A 19870-nucleotide genomic window follows, 5' to 3' on the forward strand; every position below is an offset into this window, starting at 1 on the left:
AGTTGCTGTTTAATTTTATCTGGATAACAGCAGAATTTGTAACTGTTTGAGAATCTTCTTTGTTACCTAAGCTCTCTCCCATTTTTGGGATGCAACAACTTCTAAAACCCTGGATAAAGACACTGTAAACAGGTCTGACTAGACAGTTGTCTCAAAAGAGAGGGGGAGAAGCAAGTCTACTTGTTTTGTAGTAGCTCTGATTAGCAGCCAGCAAGATCAGGGTCCCACTACAAAAAAGGCACTATACAAAGGAATTAATATGAATCACTTTCCCAAGAGCTTGCAGTGAAGACAGTCAGAAAATTATTCAAGTAATCCAAAACCCAAAGGACAACTAACATCGCATCTCTTCCACTAATTGTCTCTCGACACAGAGCCAGCACTCTCCTTTCCACATGAAAAGAGAGGTGCCCTCTGATCTTTACAGTAACTGTGTCAGTGAAATGTTCACATCCGAGATTCAAACTGTTCTGCACTGCTAGGGTCTTGCTGACCTTTGTTGCTGCTGCACACCTGTGATGGTTTGCTGCATACAGGGTGTTCTCCAAACACAAAGGTACTGCCTAAATCAGCATTTTTCCTGTGAAAGGCAGCCCTTGGCAGTAACAATTTGCTTCTGATGTTTAAAATGGCTGATCTCACACTTATCCGTCTCCTGATCTTACACGATTTTCTCATGGGCAGCCATTCCATTCGTCGTGCTAAAATTTCCACCTTCACATCGTCATGCTCTCTTGAAAGTACCATTTTTTAATTCCGTTGCCTCTAACTAATAATGAGCATTATCGGCCAAAATTTAACCCATTTACTGAAATGCAGATAGCCAAGCTGTTCAGATGGGACTTAATTTCCAGTTTCAGAAACTGCCTGCAGTGAAGCAATTACAGTCAAAAAAAAAAGCATGGCGATATGATTCTATCTGAAATTTGGATTTAGTTTGAGTTCGCTACCCGGCGGGGAAGTGCGGATGCGCCATCTTATGGCCAAGGAGAGCCGGTGGAGCCCACAAAGCAGCCTTTGCACAGGCCGCCTTTGCACAGGCCACCTTCGCATCGCCCGCATCACCACCGCTGAGGCTTTAACCCTTCCCGCGATTCTACTCCCGACTAGGTCCTCTGCAGACAGTATTATATTTTTCACAGGCTCGCATTCAATAGATGCCTAACTGTCGCTCCAAATAGGACATTCAGCAAGTCTTACTGAATAAATATGCTCTAAAACTAACAAAATTATAGTATCCTGGGATAGGTTGCATCTTCTTAGAGTTACTTACACGTTTTTCTCCAGTTGATACAGTTGCAGAAACAGCCTCTGAGTGCCATTTTAGTGTTTACCCTCTCAATTCTTTGCTTTCCTCTTGGTCCTCATAAAAGGAAAATCATTTTGTTATTTCTGAAGTCCTCAGAAGAGAAGGAAATACTGCAGGAATATTATTTGCCTAACCTACTTCTTCTCTTAAGTCAAAGTGGTTTAAGGGAGATGATTCTCCCCCTCAACTCAGCTCAGGTGAGACCCCACCTGGAGTACTGTGTCCAGTTCTGGAGCCCCTATTATAAGAGGGATATGGACGTGCTGGAAAATGTCCAGAGAAGGGCCATCAGAATGATCAGAGGGCTGGAACACCTCTCCTATGAGGACAAGACTGAAAGAGTTGGGGCTGTTCAGTCTGGAGAAAAGAAGGCTCTGAGGTGACCTTATTGTGGCCTTCCAGTATCTGAAGGGGGCCTACAAGAAAGCTGGGGAGGACTTTTAGGATATCAGGTAGTGACAGGACTAGGGGGAATGGAATAAAGCTGGAAGTGGGGAGATTCAGACTGGACGGGAGGAACAAGTTCTTCACCATGAGAGTGGTGAGAGCCTGGAATGGGTTGTCCAGGGAGGTGGCTGGGGCCCCATCCCTGGGGGTGTTTAAGGCCAGGCTGGATGAGGCTCTGGCCAGCCTGATGTAGTGTGAGGTGGCCCTGCCCATGGCAGGGGGGTTGGAACTGGATGATCCTTGTGGTCCCTTCCAATCCTGACTGATTCTAAGATATTTTTGGTTTGTTTGTTGGTTGTTTTGTAATACATAACTTGACATAAACTAGCCTCAGCTAATTTACCTTTGGAGAGGTAGAGGACATTTTTAGACCACAGGAAATGTTCCTCATTAGAAACAACCATACGTGTGCCTTACCAATGCCTCACAAATTATCTAGAACTTGGGCCAAACAGCCGTTGTTCTAAGCGTGCACATAATACACAAAGATAGGAAGGAAATAACTATTCTTACGCAGCAGAAAACCAGAGTGTTTTCCTTGTGGTGTATGAACAGTGAGGTAGCAATCTGCCACATGAATCCAAGAGGGATAAGCATCCGAACATTTGTACACTTTCTTTTTTTCTTTTTTTTAATTCTTCAATTTGTTTCAGTAAGATGACACCATTATTGGCTAAGAGACCAGACAAAGCCCACAGATATCAATGGAAATCGCTCTTCTGACTTCTCTGGCCTTTGGTCTGTGCCATGATTTGCAACACTGACAGCCTGGAAATGAAAAAACAAGATTACACAAAAGCTGTCTCAATTTTAATCAGTGATTTCAAGACAGCTCTACACAGAAGTTTGGTATCTCTCCATTTGTGGCTGTTTAAGGACATAGTTGATATAACCAATGGTTTTCTTACAGTTGTCATTTTCTAGGTTATTTCATAGTTATATACCCATCTTTCATTTCTATCAGTACATCGCATTGTTACAAGGCAATTACCTAAATTTGGAATTCTACAGGCCATGGAAGTTAGTATGAAATTTGATTTTCAGTGTAACAGCATTCACAAAGCAACTACGCAAATAATCCTTCCTCATCTATACCACAAAATAGGAAGGAACTCCTTTTTTAATCCATCCCGTCTAAATATGGGGCTCTTCATCACATTCGAATACTTCACAAAGTCATCCAAATTAAAGCAGAAAAAAAGGCATCTTGTTACTGTGCCTCCTCGCTTTTCTAGAGCTGTTTTGCTCTCATAACTCAGCTTTGCTTTGTGCAGGCTTTACGCTGAGCCAGTGCTTTAAGCACTGGACACCTTAAAGCCTGGTGATTTACTGATTTAAAGCCTAGCTACATTGTTCATCCCTTTCAGCATTTTTACTCTCCAGCCTCCAAAGTAGGAAAACATAGATATTTGCACAGCATGCCTGATTTTGCACATCCTTGCACTGTTTTTTCAGACTAGTTTATACTTAAACCACTCTTTCATTTCACACTCAGGAACAACGACAATGGCAGCCCTACAGTGCTGAAGCCCAAAGCCATTACAAGAAAATGATGCCGTGTCTCTGGATCTAAGTAGTAGCAGTTACAGTCACATGTTGCACAAGCAGGAGTATGCAACATCCAGAGAGGAGAGGGCATGTCAAAACAATTGATCCTGCCTTTCTTTGCAAAGCATTCAATAGTATCCCCAAACACCCTTGTCTCTAAATTGAGAGACATGGATTGGACAGATAGACAACTCAGTATATAAGGAATTGGTATGATAGTTGCACTCAGCAGCTCAATGTCCACACGGAGAACAGTGAGAAACAGCACTTCTCTGGGGTCATTATTGGAACCGGTGCTATTTAACATCTTTGCAAGTGACACGGAAAATGGGATTCAGAGCACTCTCAGCAAGTTTACCAACATCACTGAGATGTGTGGTGCAGTCGACACATAAGAGGGAAGTCATCCAGAGGAATCCTGTCAGACTTGAGAGGTGGGCCCATGTCAACCTCATGAAGTTCAACAATACCTAGTGCAAGATCCTGCATATGGATTTAGGCAGTCCCAAGTACAAACACAGGCTGGGCAATGAGTGGATTGAGAACAGACTTGCAAAGCAGAACTTGGGGGTGTTGGTGGACAAAAAACTGAGTATGAATCAGCAACATGCCCTTGCTGCCTTCAAAGTCAGTCACATCCTCGGCTGCACCAAAAAACATGTGGCCAGCAGGTCAAGGGAGATGATTCTCTCCCTTTCTGCCCTGCCTCCAGTGAGACACCTGTGGTGAACTACCTCCAGTTCTGAGACCTTGAGGGTAAGAATAGATCTTCTTGAGCAGGTCCAGAGGAGGGCTATGAAGATTAGCCAGGGGGCTAGAGCACCCCTCTTATGAAAGCAGGCTGAGAGAGTTGGGGTTGTTCAACCTGGAAAAGAGAAGGCTCCAGGGAGACCTTATAGCAGCATTTCAATATCTGAATGGAGACTACAAGAAAGCTGGGGAGGGACTTCATGTCAGGGAGTGTAGTAATAGGACAAAGAGTAACAATTTCAAACTGACATTAGATTTAATTAGATATAGGGAAGAAATTCTTTACAGTGAGTGTGGTGAGACTCTGGACCAGGATGTCCAAAGAAGTTATGGATGCCCCATCCCTGGAAGTGTTCAAGACCAGGCTAGACAGGGCCTTGAGCAACCTGCTCTAGGGGAACATGTCCCTGCCAATGGCAGGGGGGTTGGAAGTAGACAATCTCTAAGGTCCCTTCTATGATCCAAACTGTTCTATGATCCTATTCAACTAGGAAAAAAAAAAAAACCTTACTTTCAAATGCTTCGCTTCAAATTTCAATCTAAACATTTATTCCTTTTTATAGCAGCGGCTTTTGTGGAAAAATAATTAAGTGCATTAATCAGTTGAAAACCAAGAAAATGTTTGCTGTGCTTTAACGAACACAAGTTTCTTTGATCCATGTGGCTCCAGAAAAGTAAGGCCCAAGAAGTGGTGGAAGTAGCATGACTGGGCTGCTGCAGCTTTATGAAGTTAAGACCATGAGGAAAATATACTTCCAGTTATTTACAGCTGCCCTAGTGAGGTCTGCAAGACAATACCAGGTTTAGTTCTGCTCCACAGTGCCGCCTCTTTTTAGTAATTTATAAACTAGTAATTCTATTTAAAGTCTGTTGTATTGACCAAACATATCAGGTCCGCTAGCACATCCTTACAGACGAAAGGAAAACGCATTCCCCGCTAACAACGCTGATTTCGCCCGGTTGCTCACCGCACACCGGGACTGCACGGCCCGCCGCAGTGCCCTTTGCTAGGCTGTCTCCCCCCGACTCCTCCCCGACCCTATCGAGCTCCAGCCCTTGCTTAAGGACATTACACAGACGGAACCGAAGGGGCAGCCGCACATTTTTTACACAGGCTTTTACACAGGACCGGCGCACAAATCCGCTCAGCCACAAATGCAGCCCAGCTGCCTTCCCGGCCGCGCTACTTGCAATTACAGCCCCCACTCCCCCGCAGCTCCTAGCCAGCAGCTGCAGTGGCCAGGCTCGGCCGCGGCCCGCTGCCCAGAGCTGCTTACCGCCCCGCTCGGCACCCAGGGGTCTCCCCGGCGCCCATCTGCGCGGGCACGGAGCTGCCGGGCTCACACGTGACCAGCAGCGCGGGCGGCCGCCGCTGGTCTCCCCGGGCACGGCCTCCGGCTCCGTGTCATCCTGTCGCTACTCGCGCGCGATCACCGCCATCCCCGCCGCCGGGAGAGGCTGTGGAAGGAGGCGGTGCCTCCCACCACCGGGAAGAGCCCTGCGGCGAGGACTGGAAGGCGGTCGCGCTAAGGCTGCGTCGATCGGGGTGGGCCTAGGGACTCCGTGCCGGCCGAGAAGGTGGGCAGCAGTGGGGTGTCTGCGGAATCGCTTCGGGGAGGAGGCAAGCCACTGGCTCGGGACTCCTGAAAGGCAACTCCAGCCAGCCTTCGGCTACAGGCAGCTCCCTGGAGCAGGGCCTTGGCGTGCCTCTGCTGGAGGAATCGCGCAGCAGAGGGAGGAAAGTTGGGAACGGTATTTTTAGAAATTAGAGGTGCTCGGCTGTTTTAAAGCAGCCTTGCTCGACAGATCAGTGTTAATAACTGCCAGCACATGCATGTTGCTACGGTTACTAGAGGATTCTTTCCTGTAAATTCAGTAGAAGAATATTTGGAAGGGATGATCAAAATAATAGGGACTCTTTGCACCTAATTTCATTCCTGTGCTTTCCACCCTTACGAAGGAGATGGTTTTTCTGTAAGAAGAGGCCTTGAGATGTCCCGGAGGACTGCAGTTCAGTGTCTACTGAATCTCTGCAGGCAGCAGGGAAAAAAGAAGGAAAAGAACACTAATACGAAGCATTTTGAAAGTCATTCTTAATTATCCACCCTATATATATAAAAAAATCCCTCTAATTTAATAAGTGGTGTGACTCAATGATGGCTTGCAGTCGTTAAAGCACGTTAAATGCAATTCCTCATAAACTAAAGATAGATTATCATTTAAAAAGAGATGGTGATTGCTTAAGATCTGTCTGATCTCCAAGTTCGTAAGCTGCCTTTAAAATTCTACGACTGGCAGTGGAAGGAGGGAAAAGGGACTTCTTCCTGTTCACTGGCAGACCAACAAATTCCCCAGATCAAGGCTGTATTGCTATTTGTGTTGGTCAGAACAACAGCATCTGGCCTAATCTCACAGTGCCAGCCTCACTGGGAGACTGCAAGAAGTAAAAACCTTTTTCTTGGATTCAGAAAAATTCCAGCATTGATTTTTAATGTATGTTGCAAGGTCTAAGTGCCTTAACCAGTGGGAAAGTTTCTAACAGTGAGAAAGTTAAGTCTCCTTCCTTCACACAAGTTGACAGTTTATTATAGAGCATATCTACAAAGGTGGCAAATTAGAAGCATTACTTGTGGGAGATGCACATACAAACCCACTGCAGTTTCTATTCACTTTTCTATCTTCATGTCCAACTAATTGCTCTTTCCTTATAGATATGAATTACTCGCGATTCATCACCACTGTGAGTGCAGCAAGAAAAGCATCTCCAATAAGACTTCTGAGTGAGTATAGACCTGATGTTTCCAGGGTCTCTGGAAGGACATCATTCTACATTCTGGACTTTGATAGCATATCATGGCTGAAAGAGTTGTAAAGATTTGAAAGAAAATCATGCTGTAAACTGAACAAGCAAGGCCAGTTAACTGCATTGACTTCTGTTAAGTTGAGATACAAAGCAGGTATAAAGAAGAAAAAAAGTTAAGAGCTTTAAACCATTTCAGAAACCCATGCAAACAGAAGAACTATTGTCACTCCTGTATATGTCTGAAAAATCTCTGCTACTGCATCTGGAGGGCTTTTGGCACAGTTTGCTGCTAATTTAAGCTGATTGCCCTGAAACAAGGAACTACTGATGTCTTGGAATTCAGTCCTAGCACAATGTTTGTTTTCACCTAGTTTTCCTGTATCATGTAAAAGTTGAGTTCCTTACTGCCCTCAACCCCTCAGTATTACTACACTTTCCTTTTCTGTATTAGACTAGCTTTAGGCTACTGTGTTGTTTAGTCTTCTGTGTAACAGATAGAAAAGGTTAACTGCCTACTTGTTTACATAGTTGAAACCTACAGGGACCTGACAGAATCAGTGTAGGAGATGTACATCACTAGGTAAGCCTTCAGGGGTCAATTTCCTCTCTCGGTAAGGGGCTGGCATTTGCTGTTCTGCTTAAAAGTGCTTCAGACGAGTACAGCTACATCAACTGATTCACTCTAGTCAGTCTCTATAGTTTTTCAAGTGATAAGCATCATAAAAAATATTAAATAGCACAGCTTGTCATAAAAACAACTGAGGCTGCTGTTTTGATGACAAATCTCTTTACCAGACCAAAACTCACAGGCAGGACCCATATCACTGAGCTGAATTAACTCCCCATGCTTATTTGCTTGCTAATAAGTAATGGAGAATAAACTCAATAATGGGAGGCTTTAAGCCAGATCGTGTGTCATCTGTCCTCTGATGTAAAATGGTCAAGCCAGTTTGAATGCCATATTGTGAGCTGTTAGGTTTAATGCAATCAAGTACCCTTGCTGGATTTAGGTCCAGTTTGCACTGCATAGATTCAATGATTGTGAAACTGACTTTAAAGCAAGAGTTGCTAACGTTTTCTTTATAGTGGATTATATTTACAAAGTGCCTCTGCTACTAAAGCTAGGCTACCACAAACATTCCACTCCCTTATGGAATAGCTGTAATCATATATATGTCAGTGTTGCTGCATTACTGCCACACCAGCTATAGTAAGACTGAACACACAAAAGAAGCCAATCATTCCGAGTCAGTCCGAAGAGAAGACTAAGATTTTAAAGTCTTGAAGCTTAAAAGACACTAGTCATAGAAAACATTTTTTTGTGATAGTAGGACAGTCCAGATAAAAGCTTTTTTAATAATTTTCAATAAAGTGAAAAAATAGAACCAAGTTCTCTGGACAGTTATTAAATACTGGCTAATGGATATGAACAGTGTTGCAATAATCAAATTGTAATCAAGGTATTTTCCTTTTTCTCCAGCTGAACTGATGCAGAAGTCTCCTCCATCTCTCATCTCTCTGGCTGGAGGGGCACCAAACCCTACTCTTTTTCCATTTAAGAGGGTTACTGTTGCCCTTGGACATGGAACTGATGTTGAAATTGGGGAAGATCTGATGAAGAGAGCTCTCCAATACTCAGCCTCAGCAGGGTATTTGTCACAGCTGCTTGCACTTCAAGATATCAGAATCAAGGGATCATAAAATCTCATCATTTGATAAAGCAGTCATAAAATCAGCATCTAAGGCTCTGCGTGACAGTTGAAATCAGCCTCGTGACCGTGTGCTAGATTCAGCAGTGATTTAGAGAACTGCCTAGCTTCGTCGTATATAAGATGTTAGATACACCTTATTTCATTGATGTTTCAGGATTCCAGAACTATTGTCTTGGCTAAAGGATTTCCAGCAGCATCTACATAATCCCCCCACAGCCCACTACAGTCCTGAGCAAGGACAAATGGATGTGTGTGTCACAACTGGAAGCCAAGAAGGCTTGTGTAAAGTAAGACCAAAAGCTTCATATATTAAAAGAATTTCTTTCAGAGAGAGGTTTATTCTTTCATCAGTTCAGTTGTATTCAGCATTAAGTGTTGACAGTGTAACTATACACAGGGTACTTTGTTAAACGTATGTCTTGATCTGAAATAAAACCGGGGTGGCAGTCTAGTCTTTCAGGACTGCTTGAATGTTCAGGTAAACCAAAAAGCATGTCAGAAAAAAATACTATAAGATAACATTTAATGTTACTCAAGTAGTGCACTAGTAAGTACATTGGTGCATTATTTGCTTCACCATAACTCAATTCTAATTATGTTAGACTTCCTTAACTAGTTGCCATTTCCAGTCCACTCTTGCTGCTTAGTTGATCCTTTCTGTTACTGAACTACTGTTTCTATTGTATTATACAGCACTGTCTTCCCATTTCAAATTGATCTTCTCTAGCCAATTAGCTAGCTTCATTTAGCTCTAGAGCAGATTTTTTCATCTATTCATTGCTTTTCTCACAGAGCATAATGAAATGGTTAGGGAATTACTAAAATCTGATCAAGATTTTTAATCCCGCTAAGTAGTAACAAATATGTGTACTAGAAGGCCACAATCTTACTAAAATAGATTCTATTATTTTTAGGTGTTTGAAATGCTTATTAATCCTGGAGACAACATCCTTTTGGATACACCTACATACTCTGGTACACTAGCAGCTGTAAGTATTCTTTAGCTGCAGAACATTGAGAATGTTACATTTGAAGTAAATAACAGCAATTTATTACCTATTCTGCAGGCTTATGTACACTGTCTCTATATACTGTAAAAGTATACCTAAGAATCAAGTTTTATATTAATTCATACAAGCTTTTCCACTAAAAGTTCTATAAAAGCTATTACCAGGACAGAAGTTCTTCCAAATCCTATTTCATTCAAAGGCTAAGATCACATTTGGTATTGGCAAGAAAACCATCACAACCTAGTCAGGCTGAAGCAAATTTATAACAAGTGGGTGTTTCAGCATGTCAGCACATTCACCTCAAGTACTTCATGGTCTGATTACACCATGACTATAAATAGTGTAACATTGGAATAGGCCCAAGACATCTGTAAATGAATACAAGGGTGAGAATTACTAACTATCAAAAAATAGAAGAGTTTACTTCTGAAAAGTAACTTAATCAGTATGCAGTGTCAGCTTAAAATGCATAAGGGTTAGAATAGATAATACTCCACAATTTCAGTCTAGGCTCCCCTTGTATCAAAAGCAATATTGTTATTTTTTGCTGTGCCAAGTTTGAATATATCTTGTCTAATCAATTGTACTTTGACAGTGCAGCGACTTGCATTTTTACTTAAAAATGCAGAGTGCTACATGATGGAAATTGAAATTCCACAGAGGGGAGACAGCATGCTTTTTTGCTGGCATTTAACCTATTTTTTTTCCAATAATGCTGTCAACATGTCATTACTGTAGCATTATTTCATTTTCCTCTGTATCACTGAATACATCTATTGAGAACAGATGCTTTGCCCTTTGTCAGTGAAGAGTAAACTTACAGTTCTGTGACTTCTAGTCTAGTTGATGTGGTGGTATTAGGTCAGAGGCTGGACTTGATGATCTCAGAGGTCTATTCCAACCTCAAAAATGCTGTGATTCCAATGAAATAGAGTGTATATTGTCAGTAGGAAATGAAGGTACTATAAACTTAGTCTGTGGCAAGAGCATGAGGAGTCCTGAAAGAACAGTTCAAATTCACAAACTCTCTTCCTGCTTGCAAAACCATATGTGATTTCCTAGAGAAGAGCAGTAGCTGAACATACAAGCTACCTCTACCTATTTCTTTTCAGTTGGCTCAGTAGGGCAAATAAAGAGTAATGTGGAAAGTCTGACAAGCTTCACAGCAAATTCAGGCAAACTTTACTCTGAATCACATGCAAATGGAGCGAGATAGCTATGAAGCCAGAGAGATGTCATATTAATGAAATTTAACAGTGTCAATGACAAAAGGAAGACCTTTGAATTATGGGATGACAGTTTTGTTCCACCTATCAACAGCTGAGACCTTTGGGTTGTAATATCATCAGTGTTCCTAGTGACCAACATGGCATCATTCCAAAAGCTCTAAAGGAAATTCTATCTGCTTGGAGCTCAGATGATGTAAAAAATCGTAGCCACAACCTTCCCAAATTCCTGTACACTATTCCAAATGGATGCAACCCAACTGGAAACTCTCTGACCACAGAGCGCAAGAAAGAGATTTACCAGGTATGTAGCTGGGGCCTCATGAACCTTGTATACGTAAATGGGTGAGTGTCAGACTCATTTCACTGAGGATCCCCTGTGTGTGGTATTTGGGCCCATTATTGGTCCAGTAGACATTCTTCCTAGAACTTGTTTCTAGGAGAATGTCTTTCATAACGACTCTTCAGAGATGGGCTATGCATTAGATAAATTGGTTTTGCAACACTAGCCCTTTGTTAGCCAGTGTCTTTGCCAGGAGCTGGAATTAAATGCAAGTTTTCTGCAGGTTTCAAACACCTCCTGGAACAGACCCTCAGTTGTACTACAGGAACTGTGTTTACTCTTAGAGTTGTTTTATGTCTAAATTGGGCATTTGGAAGCTCCTCTTGACAGGACCTTGTGTATAGTTGATGAGCAATCCATAGGATCATAATATGGTCCTGGTAATAGGGCCCAGGATATAGAAAGAACTCAATTTACAGTGTTGTCATATTTTAACACATCTTTTACTTTTTGTTAATTTCTTTAGCTTGCAAGAAAGTATGATTTCCTCATAATAGAAGATGATCCTTACTACTTTCTTCAGTTTGAAAAGGTAATTTGCCTTCCATACTTTTTAGTAACATTTTCTTTTCTGGTCCAAGAGAGAACAAAGGTTTGAGCTGTGGATCTCCCTGAATACTCCTTCTTCATGTCCTGCTAAGGTAGTTGTAGACCTCACAGTCTATGCTACTTTCAGTTGTCTGCTTTCTGGTATTTTATTGCACCAGTGCTGTTAATTAGTGGTTCAAATTCATCAAGCCATATACAGCACAGAATTTTGTTTAATAGAAAACAGCAAAGACACTGCCTTCAGAGCAAAACAAGTATGCCACCAAAGTAGCACTCAAAAATAGCAGCCTCTTAATGTACCTTTCAGCCCAGTCTCTTCTTTCATTCAGTGGAAGACTGCCTACTCCCAATCTACTATATTCCATTTTTACCCCACCTTTGCCTTTTGGAAAACCTGAGAGCTCTCAGATACCACAGGAAGTACTACAGGATAGGCAGCTTCCCTTCATGGAAATTTTCCCCAAATGGGTAGCAGACAAGTGTTCACCTGTCTTCAACACGTGGATCTACATTTGCAGTCTGCAAAAATACCTAACTTCAGGCATAAAAACTGGTCTTCAAGTAGTAAAACACTGATAAAGCTACAGGTCAGTATTTTGATGTTGAAATATGTTTTTATGGGAGGAGGCAATAAACCTGCTCCATTTACTCATTGAATAGCATTGTGGAGCTTTGTTATACTTCAAGGAGAGAAGATGTAAAAGTAAAATTATTGATATGGATAAAGCATGCTGAACTCAAAATTTGGTTGTATCTTCTGATCTCCTTAAGATAAAACTGAAATCTACAGGTTCTTATCTTTGAAATTACAGTGTCTGTTTACTGCATAAAAAAAACCTTGGTAGGGCAATTATTTCTCTCTCTTAATGATGGCATCGTACTAAAACTTGAACTGGACACTAGTATGCTGAATGGTGGGCTAAACATCAAAAAATAACAAGGCTGATTTCTTGATGACTTTCATAGAATATTGTAATCACATCTCAGCTAACCTAAACAATCACTTGTCAGCAAGTTGCAGCATTTTTTGCCTTGGAATGCATATCTGTAAAATATTTATTATCAAAATATTTAAGAAATTGATTGACATGCACTTTTACTTGCACCTTGAATTTTTTTTTTTTTTTTTTACTTCCAAGCCATGGGCTCCCAGTTTCCTCTCAATGGATGTGGATGGACGAGTTATCAGGACTGACTCTTTCTCTAAAATTCTGTCATCTGGGTAAGGCCAGCTTCAGACTGCTCAGCTCTGCCTATTCAGTTAAGGAACAAGATTAACACTTCACGCATATGTCATAATGCTTTTTCATCTAAGACCTATCCATCTCCGAAATGTACTTTGGTGTCTACAGCTTTTCTCAGTCTGCTCACTTTTCGTGTCATCTTTTTGCAGTCATTTACCTCCAGATTCTGTTTCTCTTCTGATGCTGATAGTTAAACCACTCTCTGCAGGCAACCTATTCTTGCAGACACCATATAGGCAGAAAGACAGATGCTGGATTCCAGCTCTGTTCCTAGAACTCCTAGAGAAATGGAAAAAGAAAAGCTCCTTTCTCCCCTACCATTTCAGCATATTCCCTGAACTTGAATATAGAAGAGAAATGATGCCATCCATCTCCACAAGCTGTTCATAGGGCTATACTGATCATCTCTCATCTTCAAGCCTTACAGTCCTTTCAGGTTGTTTTTACCCACCTGAAACACTAAGCTGGCTGGTTGCCATTTCACACAACTCAACATATTTGAATTCTAACTTGCTTTTGTTTATTATCCTAATGAATGTAAAAAAGTAATGCGAATTCTGCACTGACAGCTAGTGGATTATGACCCCATTCCTGAAAAAAGTGAGGACACAACATGATGCTAAGTGCGATTACACTTTCAGAAGTGACACTGCAAAAAAGCATGATGCAATTTTATCTTTGTCAAAGACACATGTGAGTTTACTGGTTCTGTTTTCTTCAAAGAAAGACTGCAGCCAATATGTAAAGATGATTCATAAGAATTGAAACATGAATAAGAACCTAGTTTATCAATCTAAATTCCATTCATTCTGCAGCACTGCAAGAGAATGAAAGAATAAAGCAGTTTGTCACTTCTCATCTGCTTTTCATAAAGCCATAGCATTTTTCATTTTGTGAAATCCTATCTTTCCCTCCCTTTGATTCATGTAATCTTTGTGGTTACAGAGGAAAGCTTATAAATGTAGGATATGCCCTGAAGCCTCAGAACTAAGAAGCTACTATAAGCATTAAAAACCCTTAAATGTTTTTATTTCATGATTTTGCTAGTTGGTTTCTAAGTTGCTTATGCCTGATGCTCAGGGCAGTATTAAGATACAGATAAGCTTAAATGCATAAAAGATCATTAAAATATCAATAAAATGGTTACATGTTTTACCAGTCATAAATTAAACCATAACTCACAGAAGATGAACACGTTGGTTTTTTGTAGTAACTTTTTTTCCCCCCCTCTCTAGGTTAAGAATAGGTTTTCTGACAGGTCCCAAACCTCTTATCGACAGAGTTGTTCTACACATTCAAGTTTCAACAATGCACACCAGCACGTTCACACAGGCAAGTATCAAGGTGCCAAATGAATTTTATTTAGAAAAGAGAAGATATTCCATGTCTTAAGAAGCCACAAACACACAGATTTGCACTTTTGCAGTTGCTTTGCACTTGGTACATTTATTTTTTTTTAATTAAAAAAAGCATACATTGTTGATTCTGCCAGAGGAAGAGAGACCACCACAGAAATTAGAATCAGAGCTAAAAAGCATCTCGGTGCATGGAAAGCACAGCTAGTATGCCTTTAACTTTCAAATTTCAAGAATCAAGATTTAAAATACTATCTCTTGCTAGTAGGTTCACCTGAAAAATCTCTAAGTAAAGCATAGAATTTTCTACCCACTTGCCATATTGAGCTCTCCATCCATTTTTCCGTCCCTTTGCCCCAACTACAAAACACTGCCGTAATCCTTGGAGACAGCAGTAACAGGGACTACAATGGTCTGTTGCTGTTGACACCTCTGTTTATACATGGCTCCAAGAGATGGCATGTGCAGTTTCTTGCCTGTGGAATTGTGAGTAATGCATCAGGCTGTGTATCTCTTGATGACCGCAAAACAGTCCTCTTTAAAATACAGCGCTGATTATGTGTTTTATTTCTTTAGACGATGGTATCACAGCTGCTTCAGCAGTGGGGAGAAAAGGGTTTCTTGGAGCATATAGACAGGTAGGGTCATGCCACATGCTGAATCCTATCATCTATCATTTTGCTTCTTTTTACCTGCATACAACCTGACCTGTTTACTGCAAGTAATAGGAGGTGCATCAGTATAAGAGCAAATGGGTAAAAGCCAGGACACCGAGACCAGTGCCAGTATTCACAGAAGAGCCCTGAAGAAGCTCAGTGTGAAGTTTCAGAGATGCAGGTCAGAGCACATAACCTGTCACTAAAGACTGCCAGTCTGCCAGTCCACCGGCAGTTCTGAGGGGAATTCAAGAGGCTTCTAGGAGCTCTAAGTCAGCGAATAAAGTTTTCATCCACTGCTAAATTAGTAGGGTCTATAGCAAAGGCTATCACTGAGCACACAATCTATCGAGAAAGACTCAGCATAGTTTCTATAAAGGGAGTTTTTAGTCTCACTAACTCAGCAGTGATTCACGCTCTAACATTCCTAATCTAATGATCATGGATCCTGATGGAAAGACCTACAGACAGCAGTGAGGTTCATCTACGCTTGCTAAACGTTGCCTACACATCACCACTCTTGGAGACAAGACTGCTAGGCTAACTCAGCAAGGCATTTCTTACATACTGACTAACATGCATCTGGTTTTCATTTATTATACTTAGTTTCTCTTGAGTATCTGTGCTTCATTTCAGATGCCATTAGAACCCCAAGCTTCCTACTTCAGTGGGAGCCTGCTACACTCTGCAAAGGCCTGCAACAGGAACATAAGCAAAGCATGGCAGAAGTTCTTATATTTCACTAACGGCCATTTCTGTCCCCTGTTGTCCATACTATAAGCATCAGTATTAAAAAAAACAAAAAACAACAAAGCAGACAGAGCAGCCCTACCTTTGCCTTGTTTTAAGAATTAGCAACATGAAGATAAGTTTTGCAGGGAAACTTGGACCACACTCTAACCATTGAGCAGTTAGGAAAAAAAAAAATGAAATCTAAATGCCTCTCCTCACTTACCTTGTTTTCATAGACAAAAAGGAACCATTGCTGAAACCAGAAAACTTCTTGAGCTAATAAAAACAGGGCAGGGGTAGGGTAGACTGCAACCCTTTACAAACTTATAATCTCAGTTGTCAGGTGACTTATTGATGGGGCCAACAGCTGACTGCAATCTCTTCCAGGTGATTTCATTTGGACAAAGTTGTTTGTTAGATAATGCTTTTAAGTAAGATCTAGCCTGTCCTTTGGAGAAGCTGTATTTTCAGTCTTACAAGCACTTATAATTTCATTCCAACATGAAAATACAATGGCAACAGAAAAGCAGAAAACTTGCAACAGAATTTATGATGTGATGGAAGTGAGATTTACCATTTTATGCATAATGTAGTACTTGGTATAGACTGAATACCAAAACTATACAAGCCTCTGGTGATGGTGATGTTTGTCAGGTGTAATAAAATCCAGAAATCAAAGCTACTGGTTCAGAGAGTAAAAAAAAAAAAAAAAAAAGTAAAATCATGCAAAGTACTAAATATGTTTTCTCTACGAAGATGGGAACACACTTGCATCAGATTTATGATTTCTATATCAGGCATTTCTCTTGTGTCTCCTGTTTCACAACAGCCTCATTTTGTGTCAACAAAAGCTACTGCACCAGACTTGTCCACACTGAAACTTGGGTTGGGTTCATTTTCCACAGTAAGAGATTGAATTATTTGGAAGTTTAGAAAACAGGCAGCTGTCAAATAACTGTGACAGGTTTGCTTTCTGCCTTTTGAAGTACCATTTCCATGTGTACCTTCTACACAAGTTCAACACAAATACACGAATATTGAGTCTGTGCTTTTGCATTTGGAGATGCATGCATCTAATTTTTTTCAATAGGCTTGTTTTGTGCAGTAAATACTAACAGGACTTGTATCCACTGATACAGTAGACAGAATGGATGCAATATAGGTAAGAGTTCCCATGACATACATGAAGTTTAAGAAGCAGCCACATAAGCATTTCCTCTGTCTGATTGATCAGTGCTTTGTTGCAGTCACACTGAAGCATTTATGTCATCTCTGATCATACACAAAGTTTTATTTGCACAGTTTTATGTACACAATATATATTTTGTACACACTGCATTGTGCCCATCTAGGCTATGGTTATATTTCCCCTAAGTATGCACTTAGGTTGTTCAAGTAGAAAAGCTTCATTTCTGTCTTTGGAAACAAATGGACTGAGAAGCTCTATGAGAGCACGACTTGGAATTGATAATGTGCTTGCAGAGTGGTGGAGTTCTACAGGAACCAGCGGGATGCGATGCTCAATGCTGCTCACAAGTGGTTAAAAGGTCAGTGAGTGCAACACAGCTAATGACTTTTTTTTTCCTACTTACTTATCATTTTTGTGTTCAAGAAGAATCACTGAAGTTCATCTCTTGACTCAAGTGACAGCTAAGCACTATAAGCAAATCAGTGACATTAAATATTAAGCTTAAGAGAAGTTACCTAGTGCTGCTGTTTTCATGGTCTTGTGGTGGGACAAGGAGATAGTGATGAGCCAAAGAGCTCATCACATTACTGTGTAAGGGAGTTTTACAAAAAAACCTCCACTGTTCTTATACCTTTTATGTTTAAAATCTCTCTCTGAAATAGCCAAATTTGATGGCTGAATCTATGATATATCAGTGTAAGGTGGGGCACCTTTCTTGATTCTCTACTTTCTTCCTCCAGACTTGGCAGAATGGCACCCTCCTACTGCTGGCATGTTCTTATGGATCAAGATTAAGGGTATTTCTGATACACAGCAGCTGATCATGGAAAAAGCTTTGCAGAAAGAAGTATGACCTATGGTTTAATGGCTTACAATATTAAAATTAACAAGGCAAAGATAAAACAAATTTATCATCTCTATCCACACATATATGCACACATAAAACAAGGGAACCATTGAGTCTGCAAGTCAGGTATTGCCACATAGTGATTCATTAATAAAATGTTTTCATGTCTGTATTCAGATGTTGATATTTAATCAGGTTACTTAAAACCATTATAATATACAGTACAATGTCACATATACAGCATGTATACATATAATATTAACATATGTACTTGTGTGCAAAAAATGCAATTCCTGGTTGCATCATTTTGGCTTCTCATTTTGAAGAGAAGAAATACATTATGCTATCTTCTGATACTAGTGTTTCAGCAGTGAGCCTTCTCAAATTTAATTCAACATAGTGTTTTAAAACTGTGAAAGTGGTGATAACTGGGTGGCTAATCAATCTATCTTAGGTGTTACTTGTCCCTGGAGGAGCATTCAATATTGACAGTTCAGAGCCAAGTTCTTATGTGAGAGCCTCCTTCTCTCTCTGTACTCCAGCCCAGATGGACCTGGTCAGTGAAATTCTTTGGTTTTTATTCTTATTCACAGCTTCTCACATCACATTTTTACTTCCTTCTCCTTACATGTTTTCTTGAATGCCAGTGTGGTTTTTAGTACCTAGGTGATTAAGCAGTAGTTTTGAAGTAGTACTGGCTGTTTCTTAGGCAAGATATTTGTATCAAAATGACCTGGAAAGTACCAAAATTTTAGGACCAACTTAAAATTTTTCCATGTATCTCACATATGTAGATCCTTACACTCCTAGACATTGTTCATAAAGGTTTTACTGAAGTCAGTTTTGCTGTTTGCATTAGCAGGCACAACATATCTTTTTATTTTCCAGACTTTCCATTCCGAGATTGAATTACCTGATTTCTTTTGTGTGTGTTTGTGTGTGCGTTGTCAGTTCTTCATAAGAAAGAATCGTTTGGACTTGGTGATCCGGAGGGTCTTTTCCAACCTGAATGTTTCTGTGATTCTGTGATTGTTTTTCTTCCGTATAGTTGACATATATCTTGTATTTAATTTCTCTGGAACTAGACTTGTGTGTATTTTAGAAACATTTTGGATGCTATTTGGCTATATCTGTAACATCACTGAGAAGAATGTTAAGTGACATTTATTTGTGCAGATTTAATACTTGATTCTGTTGCTTGAAACAATTCAGTATTTGTGGTTGTATTTTCATTGAGTTATGAAGATTTGTAACAGGTAAGTGCTTCTATTGCCTTTCCAGTTCTTCTGTACTTCTTCTGTTTGTTCCTTTTTCTTTGTAAAAATAATTCATAATCATACCATTGACAATCAAATCGTATCTTTTATATGCTTTCCTACTCAACTGTTCTTCCTTTTCTTTCATCTTTGCTGCCTCTAGGCCCTTATATTAAAATAAAAGACATATTCTTCCAGGAATCAGTAGTTCTATTAAAAATAAAACTGTTTAGTTGCATCTGAACTCTGAATAACCTTTCAACATCAATATATTTTTCTGTTTCAGAAAACTTACTGCTTTTAAAGTGGAAGCTTTATGCAGCCAAAGCCCATACATGTTGTTATAAAAGAAAAATAAAGAATTTCAGCAGAATTTTGCAGTTAAAAATACTGAGTTTGGATATGACAAGGGTAGTTGTAGCAGATTTACAGATTTGGTGTGTTGCCTATATAAGTAATGCTGGCATATAACTGTGAAGCATATTTCTGTCTTTGCAGGCCTTCGAGAGACTGGCTGGCCTTATAAAAGAATCTTTGTGAAAAAGCTAAATGGAGCTCTTGCAGCAATCAAAATTGTCTCCAGAAAATACTTATTAATGCTTGGATTTCATCAGAACGCTTTAAAAGCAAGCACAATAAAGTGGATGTTTCCTTAGATCATTTCAGCTAAAAAATCAAAAAATGAGTAAAAAACAGTTTTCCCCTTTTTTTTTTTTTTTTTTTGACATTTCATTACTAGATTTATTCCAATTCAGCAACATTTAAAATACTCAAACCCAAAATGTTCTTTTTGCTGCCAAACCATGGTTTTGTTGTATTTGAATTTCTTTTTGTTCTGGGATTTGTTTTCCATTTGAAGTGGGAAACAGGAAAATTGTTTACTTAGAAAATTTT

At 40.1% G+C, this 19870-nt stretch overlaps 1 protein-coding gene across 2 annotated transcripts; it reads left to right on the top strand.

Moving 5' to 3' along the window:
* Positions 1-6752: 6752 nt before the first annotated feature.
* Positions 6753-19516, top strand: AADAT (aminoadipate aminotransferase). 2 transcript variants are annotated; one of them, XM_054383036.1, is made up of 13 exons: positions 6753-6834; positions 8338-8506; positions 8724-8856; positions 9484-9558; positions 10900-11109; positions 11615-11680; positions 12837-12919; positions 14177-14273; positions 14873-14934; positions 17167-17231; positions 17614-17720; positions 18175-18276; positions 19475-19516. In XM_054383036.1, exons 1-13 carry the CDS (start codon positions 6768-6770, stop codon positions 19514-19516), a joined length of 1278 nt encoding a protein of 425 aa, XP_054239011.1. In that variant the 5' UTR covers positions 6753-6767. The 2 variants fall into 2 exon arrangements, with proteins under 2 accessions (XP_054239011.1, XP_054239010.1); XM_054383035.1 differs by having other exon boundaries at positions 6768-6860; positions 8352-8506.
* Positions 19517-19870: the final 354 nt, after the last annotated feature.

This window comes from Indicator indicator, chromosome 8, assembly GCF_027791375.1.
Source record: "Indicator indicator isolate 239-I01 chromosome 8, UM_Iind_1.1, whole genome shotgun sequence".
NCBI classification, from domain to species: Eukaryota; Metazoa; Chordata; class Aves; order Piciformes; family Indicatoridae; genus Indicator; species Indicator indicator.